The sequence below is a fragment of the Bufo bufo genome, chromosome 3, assembly GCF_905171765.1.
Source record: "Bufo bufo chromosome 3, aBufBuf1.1, whole genome shotgun sequence".
Classification (NCBI taxonomy): domain Eukaryota; kingdom Metazoa; phylum Chordata; class Amphibia; order Anura; family Bufonidae; genus Bufo; species Bufo bufo.
The window spans coordinates 406,292,416-406,316,188 of record NC_053391.1 but is presented as its reverse complement, the minus strand read 5'-3'; the positions used below and the strand labels follow the sequence as shown (position 1 = coordinate 406,316,188).

General features: G+C 42.6%; 1 protein-coding gene across 5 annotated transcripts in view; it reads left to right on the top strand.

The window, feature by feature from the left end:
* SPNS2 (sphingolipid transporter 2) overlaps positions 1-23,773 on the top strand; it is a 141,615-nt gene that overhangs the window by 85,159 nt on the left and 32,683 nt on the right. For all 5 annotated transcript variants that reach the window (XR_005777630.1, XR_005777629.1, XM_040424843.1 and 2 more), the window contains 6 exons: positions 3,212-3,363; positions 5,560-5,626; positions 11,004-11,134; positions 11,598-11,750; positions 13,098-13,287; positions 20,606-20,671. Coding sequence is in view for 3 of the 5 variants with exons in the window: in XM_040424843.1 (XP_040280777.1) it covers positions 3,212-3,363; positions 5,560-5,626; positions 11,004-11,134; positions 11,598-11,750; positions 13,098-13,287; positions 20,606-20,671 (759 nt within the window). In the remaining 2 variants the exon portion in view is untranslated. The remainder of the gene's footprint in view (positions 1-3,211; positions 3,364-5,559; positions 5,627-11,003; positions 11,135-11,597; positions 11,751-13,097; positions 13,288-20,605; positions 20,672-23,773) is intronic.

Here is a 23,773-nt window from a genome sequence, read left to right as displayed (position 1 = left end):
GGCTGGTCTCCCCCCGAAGGGAGAGACCAAGGGGTTTGGCAGTGGGGTGCGGAACCGGGATGGCCACACACACCCCTAGTGACAAAACAAACGTGGAAAGTGAACACACAGTGAACATAAAAAATAAATAAGTGAATGTGTGCCATTACGGCCCAGACTTTCGACCAGAATTATAAAAATTCCTCATCTTTTCTGGGCAGAAGTCGAGCAAAGAGAGGTGTGTGCACTCAAAATGTGAGAAAGTGAAGTGCGTGCAAATGTGCCGTCACTCAGTGGGCTCCCACCCCCAGTGAGTTAAGGCCCCCCAGGGTCACCACTCCTGGGGCACTTCTGCACCTCAGGCTTTCAAACATCTCAGCTCCTGGCTTAGATCCAGCAGAGGCCTTGGTCACCTAGCAAGGGTACCTTTAAACCCAAGCCTCACACCCTAGGCTTGCTGTGTGATTCTCTGTTCTACATCCTGGCATGGCTCTGGCCACCAGGAATCTAAGAACAGATACTACACTTGATCTTAGCCGGCAGAGTACTATTTAGACAGCGCAATCTGCTGCCGAGAAACAATGATTACCTGATGAGCAAACGTTTTGCTCATTCATCGAGTAATCGGAGGCACCTTTACACAGGCAGATTATTGATAACAAGTGAACGCTGATGTTCTGGCAGTGTAAAGGGACCTTAAGTCTATGTAATAAGCCCATCTTTGTTCGATTTAGTAATTTGGCCAAATCCTCCCCTGAGTGGCTATGCCAGATTACTGCAGCTCACTCCCTTTCACCAGTCAACCCCTTTAATAAAATTCAGCTCCTTAAAGGCATTTCATTGTACAATCCTGCCAATGAGAGTTCATACAATGTGTCAGTGGTAGCTCCAGGTCTAAAGCGATGACATTAAAGGGGTTATCCAAGACTAAAAAATGTACCGCATATGCCTGGGCCCCTCACATTGGATATACTTACCTGGCTCCCTGCTCCCTGCGCTGCTCCTGGTCCCTGCACCGCTGCTGCTGCTTCTCCCCATGTGCGGATGAAAACATCCAGTGTCGGGGGGGAAGCAGTAATGGTAGACGGTGACAGGGACGAGCCTCCCTAGCATTGCGGGTGATGCTATGGAGGCTTGTCCCCGTCACTGCCCGCCATTGGCTGCTCACCCCCGTTACCAGATGTTTTTATCCATGTGCGGGGACCAGGAGCGGCGCAGGCGGCCAGGTAAGTATATTCAGTGTGAGGGTCCAGGGCGTATGTGGTAGATTTTTTTGTCTTGGATAACCCCTTTCATGTCATCGCTTTAGACATGGAGCTGCCGCTGACAAATTGTATGATCTCTCATTGGCAGGATTGTACAATGGTAGAACCGCAGGCTACTTAATCCTGATGTAAAGGCATTCATTCTATTTCGCTTTCCTCTGGTTCATGAAGCGTCCTAATCTTGCATTCACAGACACCTCCAGATTACTCTTTAGGCATAAAGACAAATATTGGCATGCAGTTCCACCGAGGAGTTACCTATTCTCATGCAGACTGCGTAAATAATATACTCAAAGTGCATTGCCTGAAGGACACAGGCCTACAACAAAGAAATGCTGAAGTGTTTTATCAATGTGTAATGACCTGGGTCTCCACCACAAAGGCCGACAAGCCTTCTAGAGCTGTCTGCTCCTCCTTTATTACCAGTCATCTGCTTGACTATCGGGATATTATCATTTCAGGCAATAATGGTTATTATTCTTTGTATAATGGACAGCTATGCAATTCTCCAGTATACTTTCGGTGTCAGGTCACATTTTCTTCCTGCTGGAAGTAAGCAATAAAAGTTTCTATTGAGTGATAGCAAGCAGAAATCCTAAAAACCATATGGAATTGATACAGAGTTAGCAGCTCTTATGTAATCATGAAAGAATTCCCTTGTAGACTGTAAGCTCTCGCGGGCAGGGTCCTCTCTCACCCTGTACCAGGCTGTTACTGGGTTCATGCTCGTTTTACTTGTGGTGTATGTATACCCCCTCTTAGATGTACAGCCCCATCGTATTAATAGCACTTCCAATTAAATAATAATAATACAATTGTACATACATGAGGTCATTTATTAAGACACCGTAGGTGTTAGAATAGGAGGTGTAATTTAGTCTTTAGGACAATAGTTTATTATGTAAAACACCGCATCCTGACACCGTAAGGGACGAAAAAATTGAGTAGTTTTCAAGCTGTATCACTGGCCCATACAAAATGAAACAAATACAGCCTTGTGCATGAGTCCTTAGCACCCTACTAGACCACACGATTTTCAGACCAATTATTTGGCACACTCATAGGAACACCCGTTCCCAGTAATTGGCCTATATAATCAAGTAAACAGCGCTTGTTTGTTGGCTAGATGAAAAATGACCAATTATCGCAGAACATCTCCCATTGTAATCATGGACGTGCTTCTGATTATCAATAGAGCTGAATGAGGGAGTAACTACTGCAGTAGCAATAATGAGGCCTGTGCAGACTAGCGCCGATGGATGTGTTATCAGTCGGCGCTCGTACTGCTGAACCTCAGGCAGTGTAATAGGGCCCTAATGCTAATCAACTATTTCCATTTCTGTAGCCATTTTATGTCAATCTGGATTGAAATTATAACATTTGAAGATCTATTTGCCATCTCTTATTTTTTACATCCATTTCCCTTTTACATCCTAAACCATATACTGTGGCTACATAGGAAGAACATTTATGCATCCAGCTGGTCGTACCAGGTAACCCTGACTTTGGTACATCTCATGTACTTTTTGATAATAGGGAATATTTACAAATCTTCCATAATGAGTAGTTAAGTTAAATTATATAAGTATTATTACTGTAATTGTTCCATTTTCCCTGTTTATTGGTATGATTTCACATAGGCCTGATACATGATGATGCTGTAATCATGCCGCGTGAACTATGCTGATCTCTGCAAGAAGCAGAGACAAAACAAAGCCGTGTAATGATTGTACCATGTTTATCGGGACTGTCTGGCTGAGGACCCCTGCCAGGCGAGATACACCCTGCTTCATCTTCTTCATTTTTATACGTATTCCCATTACATGTCCCCTTACCAGTTACTGTGGCAACCAAAGAAAATTGCTTATGCATTAACTCTTTCAAGGCAAACTGAACGTGTGCCTTGTCATAACGCTTATTGTTTATAATAATAATTATAATTTATGCTCGAATGTCTTCTTTTTCAGTATTTCTGGCTGCTTGTGCTCTCCAGGGGGCTTGTAGGCATTGGAGAGGCTAGCTATTCAACCATCGCTCCCACCATCATCGGAGATCTGTTTACCAAGAACACCCGCACGCTTATGCTGTCAGTCTTCTACTTTGCCATCCCTCTAGGAAGGTAATCGCTGTTACATGGAATATACTGTACTGCACATGACGAGCGTTCACAAGAGACTATCCTCAGTCAGCCCGACCGACTGGTGGGACTATTTATAGCCATGACACTTAGGGCGAAACCGCCTTCCTTACGGAGCATGCAGTGTACATGTGTCAGTGCCTTTTGGTTTTGTCTTTACACATTAACCCATTCTTCTCATTTATCAAACAACAAAGTATGTCAAAGAAGTATGAGCTTGAAAGAAAAACTAGTAGGAGGCAATTTTTCTCTAAATTCCATACATTTGCTATCTCTTTTTTTTTATAATTTTTTCACGCAGTGAGAAAATTTATTGTGCAAATATAATACAAACATGAAGGTTTTAAAGTAAATCATCAGTTTCAATTATGGTCTGGTAACTCGGACTCGGGCGAAGTCTGCAAGCTCATGCTTCTCCAGGGTCTGTGAAGCTCTACTTGGGGGTGCATCTCTCCAGCTTTGCTTTAGTCATTTCTGCATGTCAGAAACTCTGTAGACAGAAGGTCCATTGAATGCAGTGGGCCCATACTTAACATGTGATCTGCGTGGGTCACAGCTCACTGACATATCAGGAGGCAGTGCTTAAGGTATTGCAGCCAGAAGGGACCCACAGAATCATCATGTCAGATGCACTGAATGGGTCTACTATTGAAGACAACCCCTGTCCATGTGTCCTACTAGGGCATACGGACGTCATAGATTGGGGTCCCCACTCACAGAGTGATTCTCTGAGACTGCTACATGGGAAATGCCTAGAAGCTGCAGCTTTCCCTCACAAAATCAGCAGATCACTGTGGACATTAGCTAGTTTGAAAGTCGCCAGCATTCGTCTTATTCATTAAAACATTTTTAAAAGGCTCCATATGGTGTAGAGATAATCGAAAACTAAATTCTACTTTCCTTACCAATCCCCAAGTGCGCCCATTCCAATGCCTCCAGTCCCCCGCTGGTCTGTACTTTCTAGTCCCTCTGGACATGCTGGAAATGACCACTTGCTGATGCACGTCATCGCTGCAGGCAATGATTTGCTGAGCAGTCATTTCCTGTGTGTCAAGAGGCACCAGGAAGTGGAGACCAGTGGGAGAATCAGAGGCATTGGAATGGACGATTTATAAGGTTTGACATATTTTATTATTTTACACCACTCTGAACCTTTTTTCTTTCATCTGAAAACTTTTTATTTTTTAAGAAGACCCCTGTAAACTTTGAGGAGATATATGGATTACATGCTGCTTAAAATCCTTATTTGAACACAAAATACGTGTAAAAGGGCCCATTACCATTATTGTCCAGGGGCCCAGAACACCCTTATTCCCTCCTAGGTTGCCTGCTATTTAGTTTAGCCGATTAAAGATGTTACTGTTAACTAGTGATAACATTACTACTTTGGCATATAGAAGCATGCCCTGAATTGCTGTGAAGTGAACTGCTGTGGCCATTTATGTCCAACTTAAAGGGGTTGTATCATGTAGACAAAGTTAATACAAGCCACTTACTAATGTATTGTTATTATCCATATTGCCTTCTTTGCTGGCTGGATTCATTTTCCATTGCATTATGCACTTCTCGTTTCCATGGTTATGACCACCCTGCAATCCGTGAGTGGTGGTCCTGCTTGCACACTATAGGAAAACAAAAAGAAGCTGAAACACAGTGTATTAATATATATTGATGTTTACTGGAATATCACTAGAACATAACTCGAAGTAGCCCTCCAATAGCTTCCTTTTGCACTAGAAGGAACCAGACTGGGTGGCAGCTAGGTTCCTGTTGGCTGTTTCCTATAGTAAAGTGGTATTTCCTCACACATAAAGCAGTGCATTAGTAATCTACCACGAATCATTGTAAACAACTACGGATTAGCCATACGCGTTTCAACCCCTTATTTTCCGTCTCATTAAACTGTAGATGCATAATGTTAGCGTGTCAATTGTTTGCACTTGGAAGAATGGACATTACTATTAATCAATACATGAAAGACTTTTTTGAATATGGGTCAAAAATACTTAAAGTAGATAAATCTGCTCCATATAGTCATTTGCTAATCAATCTGTATCTCTGTCAGTGTTTGGGGAGCAGATTTCTTGATGGTATAACAGTATGGTTTGTTTGCATCACCTAAACCTTGTATAGAAATGTTGTCATTTTTCTATTAAACCTCTTTTTCCTTATCCACAGTGGCCTAGGATATATCACCGGTTCAAGTGTCAAGCAGGTGGCAGGGGACTGGCGCTGGGCATTGCGGGTATAGTATTCATTTTAGTTTCTTCTAATGAAATATATTCATGATGAAAGGATAAGTCAGCATACATATACCAGCTATAACAATGGTAGACTACAAGACATAACTGCCCTAGCATTAGTGTGAGAGCTTAAAGGGGTTTGGCCATCTGGGAAATTGATTGCATATCACTAATCACCATCAGTGTCAAGTGTGAGTCCCATGTCTGGGACCTGCTCTTATCTCCAGAACGGGACCCCCAATATCAACAGAGAGCAGCTGTGCATGCGCGGCCACCCTCTATTCACCGCTATGGGAGTTCTGAAAATAGCAAAGCGATGGCTCAGCTATTTCTTGCAGTCCCATAGTGGTAATTGGACAGGTGGGCGCTTTGTGCGGTGCACTCGCCATTCATGGCTATGGGACTTCCAGAAATAGCTGAGTGAGCAATGAATGGAGAGTATGTTGCGTCTGTACCGCATGCTCTCCTTCACTGACATCAATGTCCCAGATGGGCTAACCCCATTAAGGCCTCCATATAAATTAGAGCAAAGTCAATGGAACCAGCATGGTGACTTCCCAACTGAACCCTGATAGATGATGACATTTTGGGCATGTTGAACTTCATACAGGATCCTTCTTTCTTTTAGAAAATAAGCCACGGCCAGAGGTGTTTGATAGCTTTACACTCATCTGCTTTTTGACAGCACATGCAACCTTCACTGAACCAAGCTGCATGTGTATGCGGGGATGGAAGGTATTGCTGTTAGACAATGGCCATTGAAGGTGTACGGGCACCTTTAGTTCAGCCTATTTCTGTGTATTCCTTTATATTTTCCTCTACTATTGGTTGCCTTAGTTTGAAGTATGTGTTTGTCTACTAAACTACTTCTAGATACCTCCCAAAGTCCTGTACAATTACATCTCTTACTGCAAATACAGAATAGCCTGAAAAGTCGTATGTCTCTTATAACTAAGTCTTATATGCCTTATATATAAGTCTTATATGTAGAGCAAAATATTAGTGAGAATTTATTTCCCATTTATTTTTTTCAATGGTTTCCAAGGTTTTCATATCCCTGATAGCAAATATTGTGCACGCAGTAATTTCTATGGAGGCTTTTACTGAATAGTAGAACAGATGTACATACCACATGGTAAGGGCAGAGAGATTCCCTAGACAGAAATAATATAAATTTGTAAGCAATTTCAAAATTCATTATAAAAAAAAAATCTTATTTTGCCTTTGCTGGTTTAGACCAAACAGAATATGTTTTTCTGTTTGGAGGGGCCATGCAGGATGATTGATGAAATATCATACAATGGGCAGTTCATTGCATCTAAAGCTCTAAGAGTCAAATTCAGATGTAAAAATTATAAATGACAATACTAAAGAATCCATGTAAGTCACTGCTATGTCTGACCGACAGCATAACTACACTGTACTTATCCACACAAAAGTTGGAGTCAAGACCATCATTCGTTACTTGCTCACTATAAGCGTGCGTGTATGAACTAGTCGTACAACTGTAGCACGCCAATAAGGTCTAAATTGTGTGAGGGGAAACTGGTCATGTAGCAGTTGTTCGTAAAACAATCGTTCAACAGACACCCAACTTCTATCTAATGTGTATGGCAGCCTTAAAGGGGTTGTCTCAACACAGACAATGTGGGCATATCGCTAGGATATGCCCCCATTGTCTGATAGGTGCGGGTCCCAGCGGGAACGGAGCCCTGCAAAGTGGTGGCTGGAGGACTCCGGTCCGGCCACCACCAAGCGCGCTTCCCATAGAAGTGAATGGAAGCGCACCTCGCATGACCAGCAACCGCTCCCATTCACTTATATGGGCCCAATGGAAATTTTCGGTAGCCCCATAGAAAATGAATGTAGGGCGGCTGCGCATGCGCAGGGCTCCTTCCAATACTTTCGGGGCTCCGTTCTCGATATGCCCCCATTGTCTGATAGATCCCACCGCCGGGACCCGCACCTATTGGACAATAGGGGCATATCCTAGCGATATGCCGATATTGTTTGTGATGAGACAACCCCTTTAAGGCTCTGTTCACACTGTCAGGGTTTTCATTGTAGCATAGCCTGCAGTGGTATTCTTGTTATCAGAAATACTTGAACCCCTATGGAAATCTGATGAACCACATTATAAGTCTACAGGATCCATTTAAAAACGGTCTGTCATAGATGTCATGTATGTACAGAAGTCATGATGTTAGTGTGAACAAAGCCAGATATATTCATCTTGTTGTTTTAGTGCAGTTGCCTATTTAAAACAAAAGTTCCTGAAATACTTGTATAGAGAAGAGTTGTGATCATTTAAAGAGCCTCTGTCAGCATGATCTACCCTATTAAACCAGGCATATTTTCTGGTAGGGTTGATCATGCTGATTAAAATTATAATAAAATTATATAATAATTATATATTTATCTTTGTAGGTTGCAGCATTCCCGAGATATAAGTATTTTTATCTTTATGCAGATCAGGCAATTGGAAAACCAAGGGGCCGGTGTAGCACTTGCAGCACCACTACTGCTATGCCCCTAGTGCCCAGTACATGCCCCCCTCCCCTAATAGCCCTCTCCCTCGGAGAACGGAGAGAGCGGAGAACATCACAGCCAGGGGGGAAAAAACTCACCTTCTCCCTGGCTGTGATGCTCTTCGCTGTGATTGGACAGCGCTACAGCCAGGGAGAAGGAGATGCCCATTGAGAAACAGGGCAGTCTCCTCCTCCCTGTTCCGATGCAAAAATTAGCATACAGGGCAGGAGAATTTAACGGGGGCCATAGCGGGCGACCGGAGCGGCTCCCAGAAAAAATATTAAGCGCTATTAGATCCCCGCTGTATGCCCTACATACTCTGATACTTAGTTTATAAAGTCTGGACCCATGAAAGGCCCTCTTTAATGCTGGATCACCAAAGATTATTACTGAGTCACAGAGCAGACACAAGAAGACAGGTCTTTTAGCCCTGTCAATCAAAGGGGGGTTGTGTGAGTACTAGAGGTGTAGCTGTAGTGGTGCTTGAAGAGCAACAGCCCAGCTCTTGGTGCTCCAACTGGCTGATTTGCATAAAGATAAACAATTCATATCTCCAGAACTATGCAACCTACAAAGATAAATAAGGCTTTATCAGCTTGATCAACCCTACCAGACAATATGATTGGTTTAATAGGGTTGATCACATTGTCAGAGGCTCTTTAATGTAAGACCAAGTCCGTCAGCCTGAAATACAGACAGACTGTACTTAACAAGAATACTATTCCAAGCATCACATATTAATGAATTATCCTGATCCTAATCAGTAGCAGCCACTCAGTGGTCCTCCTTCCCCACTCTACACCACTTTTGGCTGTCTAAGATTATAACAAAGACTCTTTCCTGTTTTCAGGGGAAAATAAACAATAAAACTGGTTTCCAGAGCTTTAGCGCTGACCCCATATACTTTACATTTCCTTTTTCTTTATCCAAGTGCAAGCATTGCTTGTCTGATCATAAATCTTTTAAGGCTTAAAACGGAAAGCATTGCTTTTTCACCTTTGACTCTCTTTCTCTAGAACAGATCCAGTGAGCGACTAGGGAGTTCTAGTTATAGTAAAGTTATATTTCTGTCCTTACGGAACGGTCAAAAATAGGGAACATTTGTTTTCAGGTTCTTATTGTTTTATGGATCGGTAACTTTTCCCAGAACTTATACAGTGTATTTTTTAGGAAAAGGTGTGGTGCTTGTATATTTCCTATTGAATTAAACAATAGCGTACAAAAAGAAGCAAAAATGATGGTTATACATATGTTGCTCTAGAATAGTAAGTATGGAACTACGAATTCAAACTTCTTTAAGTTAGAGAACTTGCTAAAAGGTAATAAACTGTGGACCATAACCTGAGAACTAAGTTTTTAGTCCTTCCCTCTGCCTGTCTAATAGAAGGTCACAAATTAGTGTATGTATCCTTGAGGCTACAAACCTAAAGCCTGGGTGCTCAGAGGAACATGTTGCGAGGTGTCGTCAATGAGGCTCATTAGGATTAAACAGATGCGAGTACTCAAGGTTTACTGAACACATACTTAATACTGTGATGACAGCCTGCTAGCATTCCTTGTCTCTTATTTAATATCACATCTCTTCTTTTTATGAAAACACTTTTTTAATCTGATCACAGTTACTGTTGAACATATCTGTTATGCATAGTAACATAGTATAACATAGTAACATAGTTTATAAGGCTGAAAAAATACATTTTTCCATCCAGTTCGGCCTGTCATCCTGCAAGTTGATCCAGAGGAAAGCAAAAAAAAACTGTGAGGTAGAAGCCAATTTTCCTCACTTTAGGGGAATAAAAAATTCCTTCCCGACTCCAATCAGGCAATCAGAATAACTCCCTGGATCAACGACCCCTCTCTAGTAGCTATAGCCTGTAATATTATTACACTCCAGAAATACATCCAGGCCCCTCTTGAATTCCTTTATTGTACTCACCATCACCACCTCCTCAGCCAGAGAGTTCCATAGTCTCACTGCTCTTACCGTAAAGAATCCTTTCTATGTTTGTGTACAAACCTTCTTTCCTCCAGACACATAGGGTGTCCCCTCGTCATAGTCACAGTCCTGGGGATAAATAGATGCTGGGATAGATCTCTATACTGAGTTGTCTTTTTTCTAAAGTGAATAACCCTAATTTTGACAATCATTCTGGGTACAGTAGTTCCCTCATTCCAGTAATTACTTTAGTTGCCCTGCTCTGAACCCTCTCCAGCTCTGCTATGTCTGCCTTGTTCACAGGAGCCCAGAACTGTACGCAGTACTCCATGTGTGGTCTGACTAGCGATTTGTATAGTGGTAGGACTATGTTCTCGTCATGGGCATCTAGGCCCCTTTTGATGCAACCCATTATCTTATTGGCCTTGGCAGCAGCTGCCTGACACTGATTTTCACAGCTTAGTTTGCTGTTCACCAAAATTCCTAGGTCCTTTTCCATGTCAGCGTTACCCAGTGTTTTACCATTTAGTATGTACTGGTGACTTGCATTATTCCTTCCCATGTACAAAACCTTACATATGTCAGTGTTAAACCTCATCTGCCACTTATCTGCCCAAGCATCCAATCTTTAGAAAATGAAAGGCTCAATCTCATTGGTTGCTATGGGCAACTAAGCCAGTTTTTCCTCTGCACCAGCTTCGACAAATCTCCCCCCTGCGGACTCTATCATCTGATGTCTTATAATTTCTTTCCTTGGATGTCCTTAAATTTTCTTACATTTTAGCTTAACCCGTAGAGGATTCTCGCCGTACATGTACGGCGCTGGTGGTCGTAACTTATATGGTGCATTATATTTTTGGTTGAACCTCTTGTTCTCATCATGTTAACAGTTCTACAATTGTAATATGTTTCAGGTCTCCCCGGTGCTTGGTATGATAACAGGAGCTCTAATACTAATATTCGTACCAGTAGCAAAAAGAGGACACACAGAACAACTGAAGGTGCATAGTTCTTGGTTCCGAGACATGAAAGCATTGCTCAGGAAGTAAGTCATTTGAGGGTCGAACTGCAATAGAGGGAAATGAGATTCTTAAAAACTAGAAGGGTTTTTGAATAAATGTCATATTCAGTGCCACGCCTTCTCTGGAGAGAATTGTATGTGCCTTTGCTGAGATAAAATATTTATCTCTAATCAGTTTCAGTCTATTTAGGTATCATCAGTGCAGAATGTGTAATTTTTTTATTCTCATAGACATACTTTGGAGTTTATTTGGGGTAACTACAAGATAAGGGCATTACCTTTTCATTGTCAAAATTTTTACCATTGACTACTAGGTGATGAAGCTATATTTCAACAGCGACACAGCTGTTATATATAGTAAGGAATTTGGCAAAGCTGTTAAAATCCCCAGAAAATACAGAAAAAAGCAGGAATCAATGATCAGGTCTCATCTGGGCAGCCAGTATTTCAAGCACTTACTTTGTCCATTTCCTATTTACTTTGCCAGTCGCAGTTATGTCTTTTCTTCACTGGCAACGTCTACCGTGTCGTTTGCAACTGGGGCTCTTGGAATGTGGATTCCTCTATATCTGCATAGAGCACAAGTTGTACAGAAAGTAGTGGAGCCATGTAACACTGGACCCTGCAGCACCAAAGACAGGTAATTCAACATATTTGGAGGACAATTCTCCAAGGTACTAAGAGTTCTGCATTTTATTACTACACTGATCCAATTACTACAACAATTTATGTATGATACATCTTCTGTAATACTTCTCTTTTATTGGCAAGGTCGGACTAGCTGTAGACCGTACAGGGAAATTTCCCAGTGGGCAGAGGCACAGAGGGACGCCCAAGCCATGTTTACGCCGCTGGCCAGGTGCATAACAATCTGATGCTCTCAGCATTAATTAATGAATGGAGCATTAGGTACTTATGCACCAGGCCAGCTACCGCAGGTGCCCTCCCGAATTCAAGTCCTCAATACAGTGATACAGTTAAAAGGGTTCTGCAGTTTGTTTAAACTGATGATCTATCCTCTGGATAGATCATCAGCATCTGACCGGCGGGGGTCCGACACCCGGGATCCCCGTCGATCAGCTGTTTAAGAAGGCAGCGGCGCTCCAGCAGTGCCGCGGCCTTCTCACTGTTTACCGCAGGCCCAGTGACGTTACGACTAGTATCAACTGGCCTGGGCGCGGCTAAGCTCCATTCAAGTGAACAGAGTTTAGCCCCGCCCAGGCCAGTTGATACTAGTCGTGACGTCACTCGGCCAGCATTAAACAGTGAGAAGGCCACGGCGCTGCTGGAGCACCGCTGCCTTCTCAAACAGCTGATCGGCAGGGGTCCCGGGTGTCGGACCCCCGCCGGTCAGTTGCTGATGTTCTATCCAGAAGATAGATCATCAGTTTAAACAAACTTCAGAACCCCTTTAAATACAGCAGTGGGCGAGGCAGTATTTTGTGCTGCACTGTGGTATTTGGTTATCCTGGGGTGGTATTTTGTGTTGCATTACACTAGTGCTGCCCCCCCCCCCCCCTACACACACACACTTCTGTTGTCCCTGCCTACTTGTATTTTCCCACCTTCTTTCAGTTTGGACCCACCTACAACATGGGGCTACTTTTAGGGCTTTTTTTCAGGTTCCCAGTCCGCCCCTGTTTGTTGGCAGTAAATACTTCCACGTCATGTGCCATATTAAAGAATATCTGGCACCTCCTCTGTTAGTTAAAGCAAAATGAATCATTCAAGTGTGGCTCTCGGCAGTGGAGGACTGCTGCATGCTTATTGAGTAAAGTGGTTCCCCTCAATTTGATAGCGGATCAGAGGGCATCCAGCAGCTATAAGGAAGGCAGGTTTGCTATATATTGATATCAAACTTCCTGCTTTGGTATTGATGGCCATAAAAAACTCTGTAATTAAAAGATACTTAGAAACTTGCCACTTCTGTACCAGTCCACATGTGGGTCCCCATGTCCCTGACATATTTTTCTATCTTTTTTAACAGTTTGATTTTTGGAGCAATCACCTGCATCACCGGCTTTCTTGGAGTGATAACAGGGGCAGGAGCTACTAAATGGTGTCGATCGAAAACTCAACGTGCTGATCCACTTGTCTGTGCTGTGGGCATGCTGGGATCTGCCATCTTCATTTGCTTGGTCTTCGTGGCTGCCAAGAGCAGCATTGAAGCTGCATATGTAAGTTACTTTACTAGGGAAGTCTTTTCTCTTGTGCCTTTCTACTGCTCTAAATCATTTCTGCCCAGTGAAGCTGAAACAAACCTTCTGTGCAGCTCAGCTGGTGTCCAGATTGCACATGATCTGCAATTGTTATACTCCTGTTAAAGAACTAGTGCCACCCACTCAGTCACTAATGCTTCTGACGTAGCCCTCCTCCCTGATGCTATCTTAACATTTCAGGTTCTAGAGTGCTGTGTAATAAAATAGTATTATTTATCAAGTTTGCAGCTTGATTTACAGATCTTAGTGTGGCTGGAAGCCAAGGGAAATGCTGCATTTATGTACTATGTTGTTGTTAAAATGTATATTTGATGTTGATAGTAGAGATTTTGTATATCGATGCCATCATTTACCACTTGGCAGAGCAATATAAGTAAGGCTAGTTTCACATGTGCATGTGTCCTCTCCGGCAGGCTGTTTCGACATGTTATCCAGATCCGGTATTGCTGGATACTGCCACCTGCCCGCTGGACCCCATTGACTATAATGGGGTCCAGCAGAGATCCGGTCGCTTTCCAGCAAAAATGCCCGCAATCGGTCGGACAAAAACCGATGCACGCACCGTTTTTTGTCTGTCCAATTCTGGCACACAGCCGCTAGTGTAAAACTAGCCTAACAGGCTCCAATATAAGCAACAGACCCGGTTCCATAGGTTTAGGTAAAAAGGGTTAGCACGAAGATCTCTAATGTTTTGATAAAGATTGCATTAAAGGGGTTTCCAATATTGCTGCGAAAACAGTCATGGCAGTCATTTGGCTTCAGTTGCCACCTTGCTATGCCAATGCAAGGAAAATGAACATTGGCATAGTAGTTTTCTATCAAATAACAGCTTGATTGCATGTCATCAAGCTTCAAGATCTTCTTCTGGCAAAGGCACCCACAATAAGGCATGTCTAAAATGGACAAACCCTTTAAAATTTTATCCCAAGCGCAAATGTAGTGGGCAGGTCACTACAGCAGTATATTACAGCAAAATATATTACACATGCTGACCTTAACAGGCTTCTTTATGTAGGCCGTAGAGAGGTCTACATATGTATTGTGCCAGTATATTGCAGTCATCTCACCTAGAAGAATTGTCTAACCTAGATTGAATCCAAAACTTCCGGTACAGAATGATTTCAGACACCATTCAAGGTCTAGTGTATTCTAAAAATATAGCTTGAATTCACAAGGATTTTAACACTGCCACATACTTGCCAATGCAGGTTTATTTTAATCAGAAAACGTAATACTGCAAAATTGGAACAGTAAATGCATTGTACATGTACGCAAGTCTTAGATTTAGCTCTTATTCCAGGGAAATACGGATATTACAACAGATTTTTAATTTAGCAATCTATCTGTTAACTTTGATTTTTGGCAACACAGCCGGTCAGTTTAGCAAAACGATAAATGAATGATCAAGGCATAAATATAGACAGCCATCAATGTAAACTTTCTCATTATTCCGCCACCTCTCCTACAACTGACAGCCGTGTTGGAAGTTTGTTGGTAACACACATATCAAACTCTCTCATTTTGTATTCTGGACGTATTATCTGTCCGTATTACTCGCGTGTGTCATGGCCCAGTCATGAGTTTGAAGGGGTTATCCAGGATTTGATAATGATGACCTATCCGTAGGACTTAAATGGGGCTGAGCTGCAACTAGGCAGTGTGACTAATTTACGGTGAAGTCACATGGCCTAGGAAGAGGCCGGAGCGCTCATGGATCACCAGTCTCTTCAGCTGATCCAGAGGATAGGTCATCAATATAAATTCCCAGATAACCCCTTTAACTGAACCAAAATCACAGCATCATAAATCCCAAAAAGAGATACAAGTTCATCAAGCTCAACCGGTCTCAGGCCTAGCTGTTTGATTGAGAGAAAGACAAAGCAAAACTCGATTGTACAAAGGGGGTTCCTTCCCAATCCCCCACGACCGTCAAATAAATTCTCTGCATTAATTTCACAACAATAACCCCCTTATTAATTATATATCTCAAAAGCATTAGTCATAACTTGAAGGTCTAGACCTTTTAAAGTTATTTTATCAGCTTCTAGTGCAGTGATCTCCAACCTTTGGCTTTCCAGCTGGTTGTCAGGGCACAATGACAGTTGTAGTTTTGCAACAGCTGGAGAGCCAAATGTTGGTGAAAATTTCTCTAGCGGTAGGGCATTCTAGAATTTGACTACGCTAATGGACCTTTTACACTTGGTGATTCACAGACAAATATTAGGAACATACCCCATACTTGCCTGATCATTGAGTGGAGGGGAGATTTACATGCAGCAATCATCCCTCTGTATAAAGACAAGTGGTCGCTACTGTGAGTCCTCGTCCCCATACATTGTTTGTGGACCCAGAAATTATGATTTTGGCTGGAGGTTGAAAGATACAATCTCCTAGTGGATCAGCGTTTCCTCCCAATGAATGAGCTTGCTCATTCATTGGGTAATTGGAGACATCTTTACAAGGGGCAATGAGAATTCCTAGAAAAGCTCATCCCCAATAGTTGACTCCTTAGGCTGCCTTTCTTTCATATGCAAGTCAAATAAATGTCAGCACTATCAATAGGACTACCAAAGCCACTAGTGCCCCAAGGTGCTTCTTGAATAGCAGGATTTTGCTATACTATATTGATGGTCACTTAGGGCAGCAGGGTTCTTTGCTCTCTGCTAATGCCCCGATTAATATAGGATCGTCAATGTGACAGACTCCCTTTAAAGTGTGCTTGTTGACTACACATACTTCACCTTTAAGAAAGAGATATAAATAGGAATACATGAATATAATACAACTATGTAAACACACTTTAGCGTTGAATATTGTATGAGACGCAGACTTTGCAGATAAAGCAGAATGGAGCAGTGGCATTCATCATACAGAGATACCGCTCTTCAAAGACTAAATGCACAATAGCAAGAATAGGAATACAAATAATGAGCAGAGCGAAACAATAACTGGAAAGAAAGTCTTGGCAAATACACAGGCGGTGGGATTGGTAGCTTAGTTATACGAACATTAACCATAGGGATTAGAATATAGTACATCAAAGGGGCAGTTTCCTTCTATGCAGATAATATACAGGGGGCAGATAACAATATAATACACCAATAACAGTGAAAAGTTTGAGTTTAGATTGTATCTTCCTACTTGAAAGATTCACTTTACATAATACCTACTCCAATACTTATAGAAGATACTGTAATAAAGTATTTATGGTGTTCTCATTTGTTAAAACTTAGGATACAAACCTTATAGTTTACTTGATATGTTAAAGCAGAAGTCTCTGACCTGTAGCTGACCAGCTATTGGGAAAACTACAACTCTTGGCATACCTTTTACGGCTGGAGATGGCGAGGGCATGCATGAAGTTGTAGCATCCCAACAGCTGGGTAGCCATAAGTTTGAAATTACCATCTTAGCGTTCATATATATATAAAAAAAAAAAAATCCACAGAATTAAAAATGTTATTTCACAGAAGAAAAGAGAAGAAAATAGCTTTGGAGCAAATGGTCAGATCGTACTGAAAAGCGTGGCAAGAAAAGTGGTCATTTCGTGGACCAAGCTATTCATTTGCCATCTATTTCTAGGATGATTTTATTTTATTTTATCATATCAATAATATCTAGTCAGGGGTGTAACTACCATAGCGGCAGACCATGCGACTGCTATAGGGTCCAGGGCAAGAGGGGGCCCAGTCTTTAGATGGTCAGGACTCTACCCTCTAAAGCATGGGTGTCAAACATGCGGCCCGCGGGCCGCATGCGGCCCGCAATGAATATCTTTGCGGCCCGGCAAAGATGCAGCATCGCAGACTGCTATGTATGAGCTGGGAGAGAGGAGGGGCTGGAGTCCGTAACTAGGGGCGGGGCCCGCCGCTCACCAAAGTATTTATAAACGTGAATCCTTATCCTGTTATTAAGTTGAACTAACGCTGCGCTCTCCCATGTTCCCATGTTCCCATGTTCCCCTGTATCCCCATAGCACTTACTTAAGCTTCCATAGCAGGCAGAGCGGACGGCAGCAGTAACGTCACTCACTGACGTCGAGCGCCTGCTCCGCCCACTTTATGAATGAAGCAGGCGGAGCAGACGCGCGACGTCAGTGAGTGACGTTACTGGTGCCGTCCGCTCTGCCTGCTATGGAAGCGTGTTCGTAAGTGCTGTGGGAATACAGGGGAACATGGGAGAGCGCAGCGTTAGTTTAACTTAATAACAGGATAAGGATTCACGTTTATAAATACTTCGGTGAGCAGAGGGCCGGTGTATTGGGGGACACTGTTATGAGGGGGATCTGTGGATGACATATAGCAGTGTCATCCACAGATCCCCCCCATAACAGTTCCATCCACAGATCCCCCCACCTCATAACAATGCCATCCACAGATATCCCACCCCATAGCAGTACCATCCACAGATATCCCACCCCATAACAGTTCCATCCACAGATCCCCCACCTCATAACAATGCCATCCACAGATCCCCCATAACAGCACCATCCACAGATCCCCCACCCCATAACAATGCCATCCACAGATCCCCCCACCCCATAACAATGCCATCCACAGATATCCCACCCCATAGCAGTACCATCCACAGATCCCCATAACAGTGCCATCCACAGATCCCCCATAACAGTGCCATCCACAGATCCCCCATAACAGTGCCATCCACAGATCCCCTATAACAGCACCATCCACAGAGCCCCCATAACAGTGCCATCCACAGATCCCCCATAACAGTGCCATCCACAGATCCCCCATAACAGTGCCATCCACAGATACCCCATAACAGCACCATCCACAGATCCCCCATAACAGTGCCATCCACAGATCCCCCATAACAGTGCCATCCACAGATCCCCCATAACAGTGCCATCCACAGGTCGCCCATAACAGTGCCATCCACAGATCCCCCACATGACAGTGCGTCATCCACAGATCCCCCATAATAGTATCATGCACAGACCACCATTAATTCAAAGCCCACCAAAAGCAGAACTTTTGGTTAAAAATATTTTTTTCTTATTTTCCTCCTCAAAAACCTAGGTGCGTCTTATAGTGAAGTTTAATATTTGTATATATATATAGGTCTCACTTGTGTTATTGGGCAACGGGATGTTGGGGGTCAGCAGTCATGAAACAACAATGTTGTTCTATGAAAATGTACGATTTTTTATTTTATTTTTTATGCGGCCCACATAAACTTAAATTTTGATTTTTTGGCCCATGTTAGCCTTTGAGTTTGACATGCTTGCTCTAAAGGAACAACTTTTAGCAAACGAGGCAGTGGAATAAATGGCCCAAGGGTCATTGAAAAGAGTTTAGGTGGAAACCCTTCTGTCCTGTGTGGTGGGCCTGGTTTGATCCTTGCTATGGAGCCCTTACTTCTCTATGTACGCCACTGTATCTAGTCTATGTATATTAATGTATATCGATAACATGTAAGATTCCCTTTAAAACACAAGCATATTAGCATATGTTCTCTAGTAGATGCCTTTGAGGTAAATGTAGATCTGCCAAGTAAAGAACTCCAATATGCAGTAGTCCCCATTGCTTCCAGCAGTCAGTGCAGTTTATTAGCTGCAGAAGCTTTGCACATCGTGTGTCTTTGTAAAGAACGCCTATCTATGTAATATATTTACTAAAATAGTTTAATGGCTGATACATGATGTATTCATTACATTGCAGCAGGTTGGAAAACAAGTGTATTCACTGTGTTTTTAGCACTTTCATATTCAACATGTGCAATTAGCCAACAGAGAAAGAAATCAGGTTGCACACAGATTGCTCTTTTTTGCTGCTAAACTCAATTTCCTTTTCCTTGTCATTTTAACCACAAAATAATGCAACAGAAATGCCACGTGTGAATATTAACACCTAGGATGCCTGAAACGGCTTCTTTAATTGGTTAAGTTAAAGGGGCTGTCTCACATCAGCAAAGGGTATTTATCATGTAGAGAATGTTAACACATATATGTATTGTGATTGTCCATATTGACTCCTTTGCTGGCTAGATTTATTTTTCCATCACATTATACACTGCTCTTTTCCAGGGGTCACGACCACCCTGCAGTCTAGCAGTGGTGGCCATGCTTCAACACCAAAGGATAAAGCACTGGCCTCTCTAGTGGCTGGGACCATACAGGCGCTCAGGCACGCATGCGCAGCAGCTTCTGTCCTGGACACCTTGCATCTGGATTGCAGCGGTGGCCGTAACCCCTGGATATGAGCAGTGTATAATGCGATGGAAAAATGAATCAAGCCAGTAAGGAGGCAATATGGAGAATCACAATACGTTAGTTAGTGCCTTGTATTAACTTTCTCTACATGATAAATGCCATTTGCTGAATTGAGACAACTCCTTTAGTAGCCAAGATTTTAGCTGTCCTCCCCTGACTCTTGTCAGTAGTAGTGGTAAAGTAGTGGCAGTAGCAGCAAAAGTTTCCCATGGGTGGAAAATTGAGCATAGACATTCTATGATGACTTTCTACAGTGGACTCCCTTCTTGAACATTAATGAATATTTGGCTTGACTGAGGAGGCATCTTCACTCTGTGGAAGAGGGTGCAGCTAATGAACATTGGTTAACTTATCCATCAGCATGTGTACTGAAAAGAAACGGCACTTCTAACCATTCAGAGTTACAAGAGTGTCATATGGTCTAAACCAGTATATTTCATGGTTTGCAAGCCAAGTACCCACCACTCAAACCTATGTTCATACACTGGGATGTTCTTATTAAAAGCACAAAAGTACAAGTATCTCCTAGAGACATGCAGGGTCATTTATTAAGACTGGCGTTTTAGACGCCAGTCTCAATAACCCCGTGCGCTAAGCCAGCTTCCTTTCTGGTTTAAATTTAGACCATTTTCTACGCCTAAAACAGGCGTAGAAAATGATAAATGAGGCAGGCCTGCTGGCCCTTCCCAGCCCACACCGCACCCCCCTTTTTTTTAGACCTGGCTTGACTGGGGAAAAGTCGCAGATTGTAGCGCAAATAACCTTTGCACCGCAATCTGCTACAGATATATGCCAGAAAACATGGTATTTATATAAGACAGGTTCACAACCTAAGATCTAAACAAACCTCATGCGCTTTATCTCTCTGAACGCTATCAGAAATGTTGGAAGACGTTCCTCGGCAGAGGTAAATGACACATTTCCTAATTTTCTTTTTTAGGTACATCTTTTGTTCTCTTGCTTTTAGATCATAGAAAGTTCTTTTGATTGTAGTAAAAGAAATATATTCAAGGTGAATTAATTCATAGTATTGCATTTTGACAGATTTGTATATTTGCTGGGGAGACTCTACTGTTCTCTAACTGGGCCATCACCGCTGATATGTTAATGGTGAGTAAGAATTGCTCTATATATCTTCTAATAGGTTTATCTACTTTTGATGACTGTAAATATATTGATTGCCTCTAATTTATCTTTCTTTACATAGGAATGTTACTACTGGGTTTTGTGGCGTTGTCAGTTACATAGGGTTGTTGGGTTCAAAGTAAAAGGAGATTATCAGATATAATTGGAGGCAATGGTATTTTCTAACACCCTAGACTGCAGAATTGAATTTTTATTTGTAAAGATAGATATCCTTCAGTGCACCCTGACATATGAGAGACTGGACCCTTCAGGCATAACCATTTGTACCTGACGGGATGCGGAGTTCATGCCGGAGGTGCGGCATAATATCACTTTTTAGAGCGCATCAGTTTGTTCCAGTGCTGCTCTTCTCTCTGTAACTAAGGACTGGAAGTTGCAACCATAGTTAACCATTATGGAGGCTTTATAGAACATTTGATCACCTGGTCCCCAAGCACAAATTGAAGTGTACCAAAGGTTTCCTGGTCTCTCTGTCCTTTGTAAGGGTCCCTATGCCCTCGCCAACACAGCAGACAGTTATCAGGAACAAACCATTCATTCACAATAGTCGCCTGCTCGTCAGTGGAGGTAAGTGTTGCGTTCTCATGCAGCAATCACCTCCACTGTATGGCGACGAGGAATCGCTACTGCGACAAGGAATCACTACTGCAGTCACTCTTTCAGGTAGAAAATCATTGTTTCTGGGCAGCAGATCACAGTTTTAGACAGGTTTAGGTGTCTGCACCAGCAATGCCTTTGGTGGCACCTTTATACAGGGCGCTTATTGGGAACGAGCATTCCTAGAAACACTGCTTCCTGATCATTGCCCTGATTGTAAAGAGACCCCTGCCATTGCACTCTGTATGTTTGCCTTGTGTATGTTTCTCCCATAATTGTTGTAATTAGTTAGTACATACAGTACACTGTAATATTAGCAGCAAAATGCTAAAGTGTGTACTTCATGAAGACAGAAATTATGTTTTTTAAGGATTGTACTTTACATGTTGTTAAGAGCATTTTTAGGTAATATTTTTCAGTAAATAAATGAAATATATATATGCTTTTAGAAAATAATGTGATATTAAATTGCAGGACTCTAAATGTATCATATAATATGAATTACATAAATGGCTTATTAGCATCTGCTGTATATATCACTTTAACTTCTGCTCTAGCTTCTTGCAGTTTGTTATATTAAATGTTTTTATGTGTTTTGCCAATGTTCTTTTTAATGGACCCAATGGCTCTGCACTCTGACATACTCTATGCAGCGAGTAACAATAATTTAACAGTAAGAGATGACACTAAGCAGTTCTTTGACCTCAAAAGCTTTCAGTGTGATTGTGAAATGTCTTTCCATTTCTAAAATATTCAGTTGTATTAATACAGCGTGAACTTTGTCTACTTTTGTTTGCTTGTAACATGTTCTGTCCCCACATGAAGGCGATTGAAGGTGTAACTGATAATGACTTTGTGACTGGCCTACCTTCGTATCCAAGCAGTGGAGCAGACCGGACCGGCAGACGCTCAGGTTAGATGGATCCAGACGTAGACACGAGGATGCAATCAAACATGGGTTTATTTGATCCAGAGCAGTGACATACAGTGATGTAATACAGGAATACAGTAGATGCTGTGATGTGGATGTCTTTTCTGAGGCTAACTGCTGAGGCAACTGCTGAGGCAACTGCTGGTCAAAAACTGATGCCTTCACAAGCCGAGGTGTGTGTCTCCAGTCACAAAGGATGCAGCACTGAAAAAGGCTACAGGAAGTGACCAGGCCCAAGGCTGCTAAAACCACGCCCAGAGAAAACTTTATAGACAACGAACGAAGCGTGCAGCATACAAATTCCGGCCAGCAGATGGCAGCAGAGAACAATAGATTTAAACAACATAGGTAAAAACAAGAAATAATACAGTGCAGAAATTCAATATGAAAGGAACAGCACACTCCCCGTCTGAAATTCACTTTGGGGATTTCACTATGACAAATGTCCATAAAATATAAACAACCTGTAAAAGAAAACATGTTAGAATGCAAAAAGATTAGTCCTGTTTTCCAACTTGGAATGAAGAAGATCTGCGAAGCTAGATACAGTCCTGTTCACCCATCAGGGACGTTCTCGATGGGTCTCATCCAACTGGAGAAACGTTCAAAGCGCTGACAACTGAAGCTGGCGGTTTGCTTTGTTCCAGTGACTAATGCATTAACTTCAGTGCGGATTTCTGGATCATTATCCGGATCCTGGATGCTGAAAACTTCCTGTACACATTCGTCCGCCTCTTGAAGCAGAAACTCTGGACCAAAGACGAATCCAACGTGATTTTGGTTGTTGGGTTCTGTGACTTTCAGATAGGCAACCGCTGCGATGGCCTCCGTGGAGGCGTCCGAGAACACGTGGAGTTCTTTCTTTATGCTACAGGAAAGTGAGGTTTTAATATAGCATCTCGGGATGTGGATCTCATCCAAGGCACACAAGGATCGCTTCCAGGCTTCCCATTTTTGCTCTTTCTCGGAGGGAAGTGGGGTATCCCAATCCTTGACTGTTTCAGAAAACTGTCTCAGTAGAGATTTACCTTGTATGGTGATGGGCGCTACAAATCCCAGCGGATCAAATAGGCTGTTTACCACTGATAGGACGCCTCGCTTTGTGAATGGCTTGTCTGCACAACTTATCTGAAAACCGAAGGAGTCAGCCGAGAGATCCCATCTGAGGCCCAAGCTCCTCTGCACAGGTGGACTGTCCAGTCCCAAGTTAATGTCCTTGAATCCTGGTGCATGATCGCCTGATTCGAAGGCCCTCATAACGGCCAGGCTGTTTGAAGCAATTTTGTGTAGTCTAAGTTTAGCTTGGTACAACATACTTTGAGTCCTTTTGAGCAGATCTATAGCCGCTTCTTCAGTCGGTAGTGATTTGAGTCCATCGTCTACGTAGAAGTCCTTTTCTACAAAGTCTCTGGCATCTTTACCGTACTTGGATTCTCCCTCTAATGCAGTTCGCCGAAGGCCGTAAGTTGCCACGGCAGGTGAAGGGCTGTTTCCAAATACGTGTACCCTCATTCGATATTCTGCCATCTCTGCGTTGG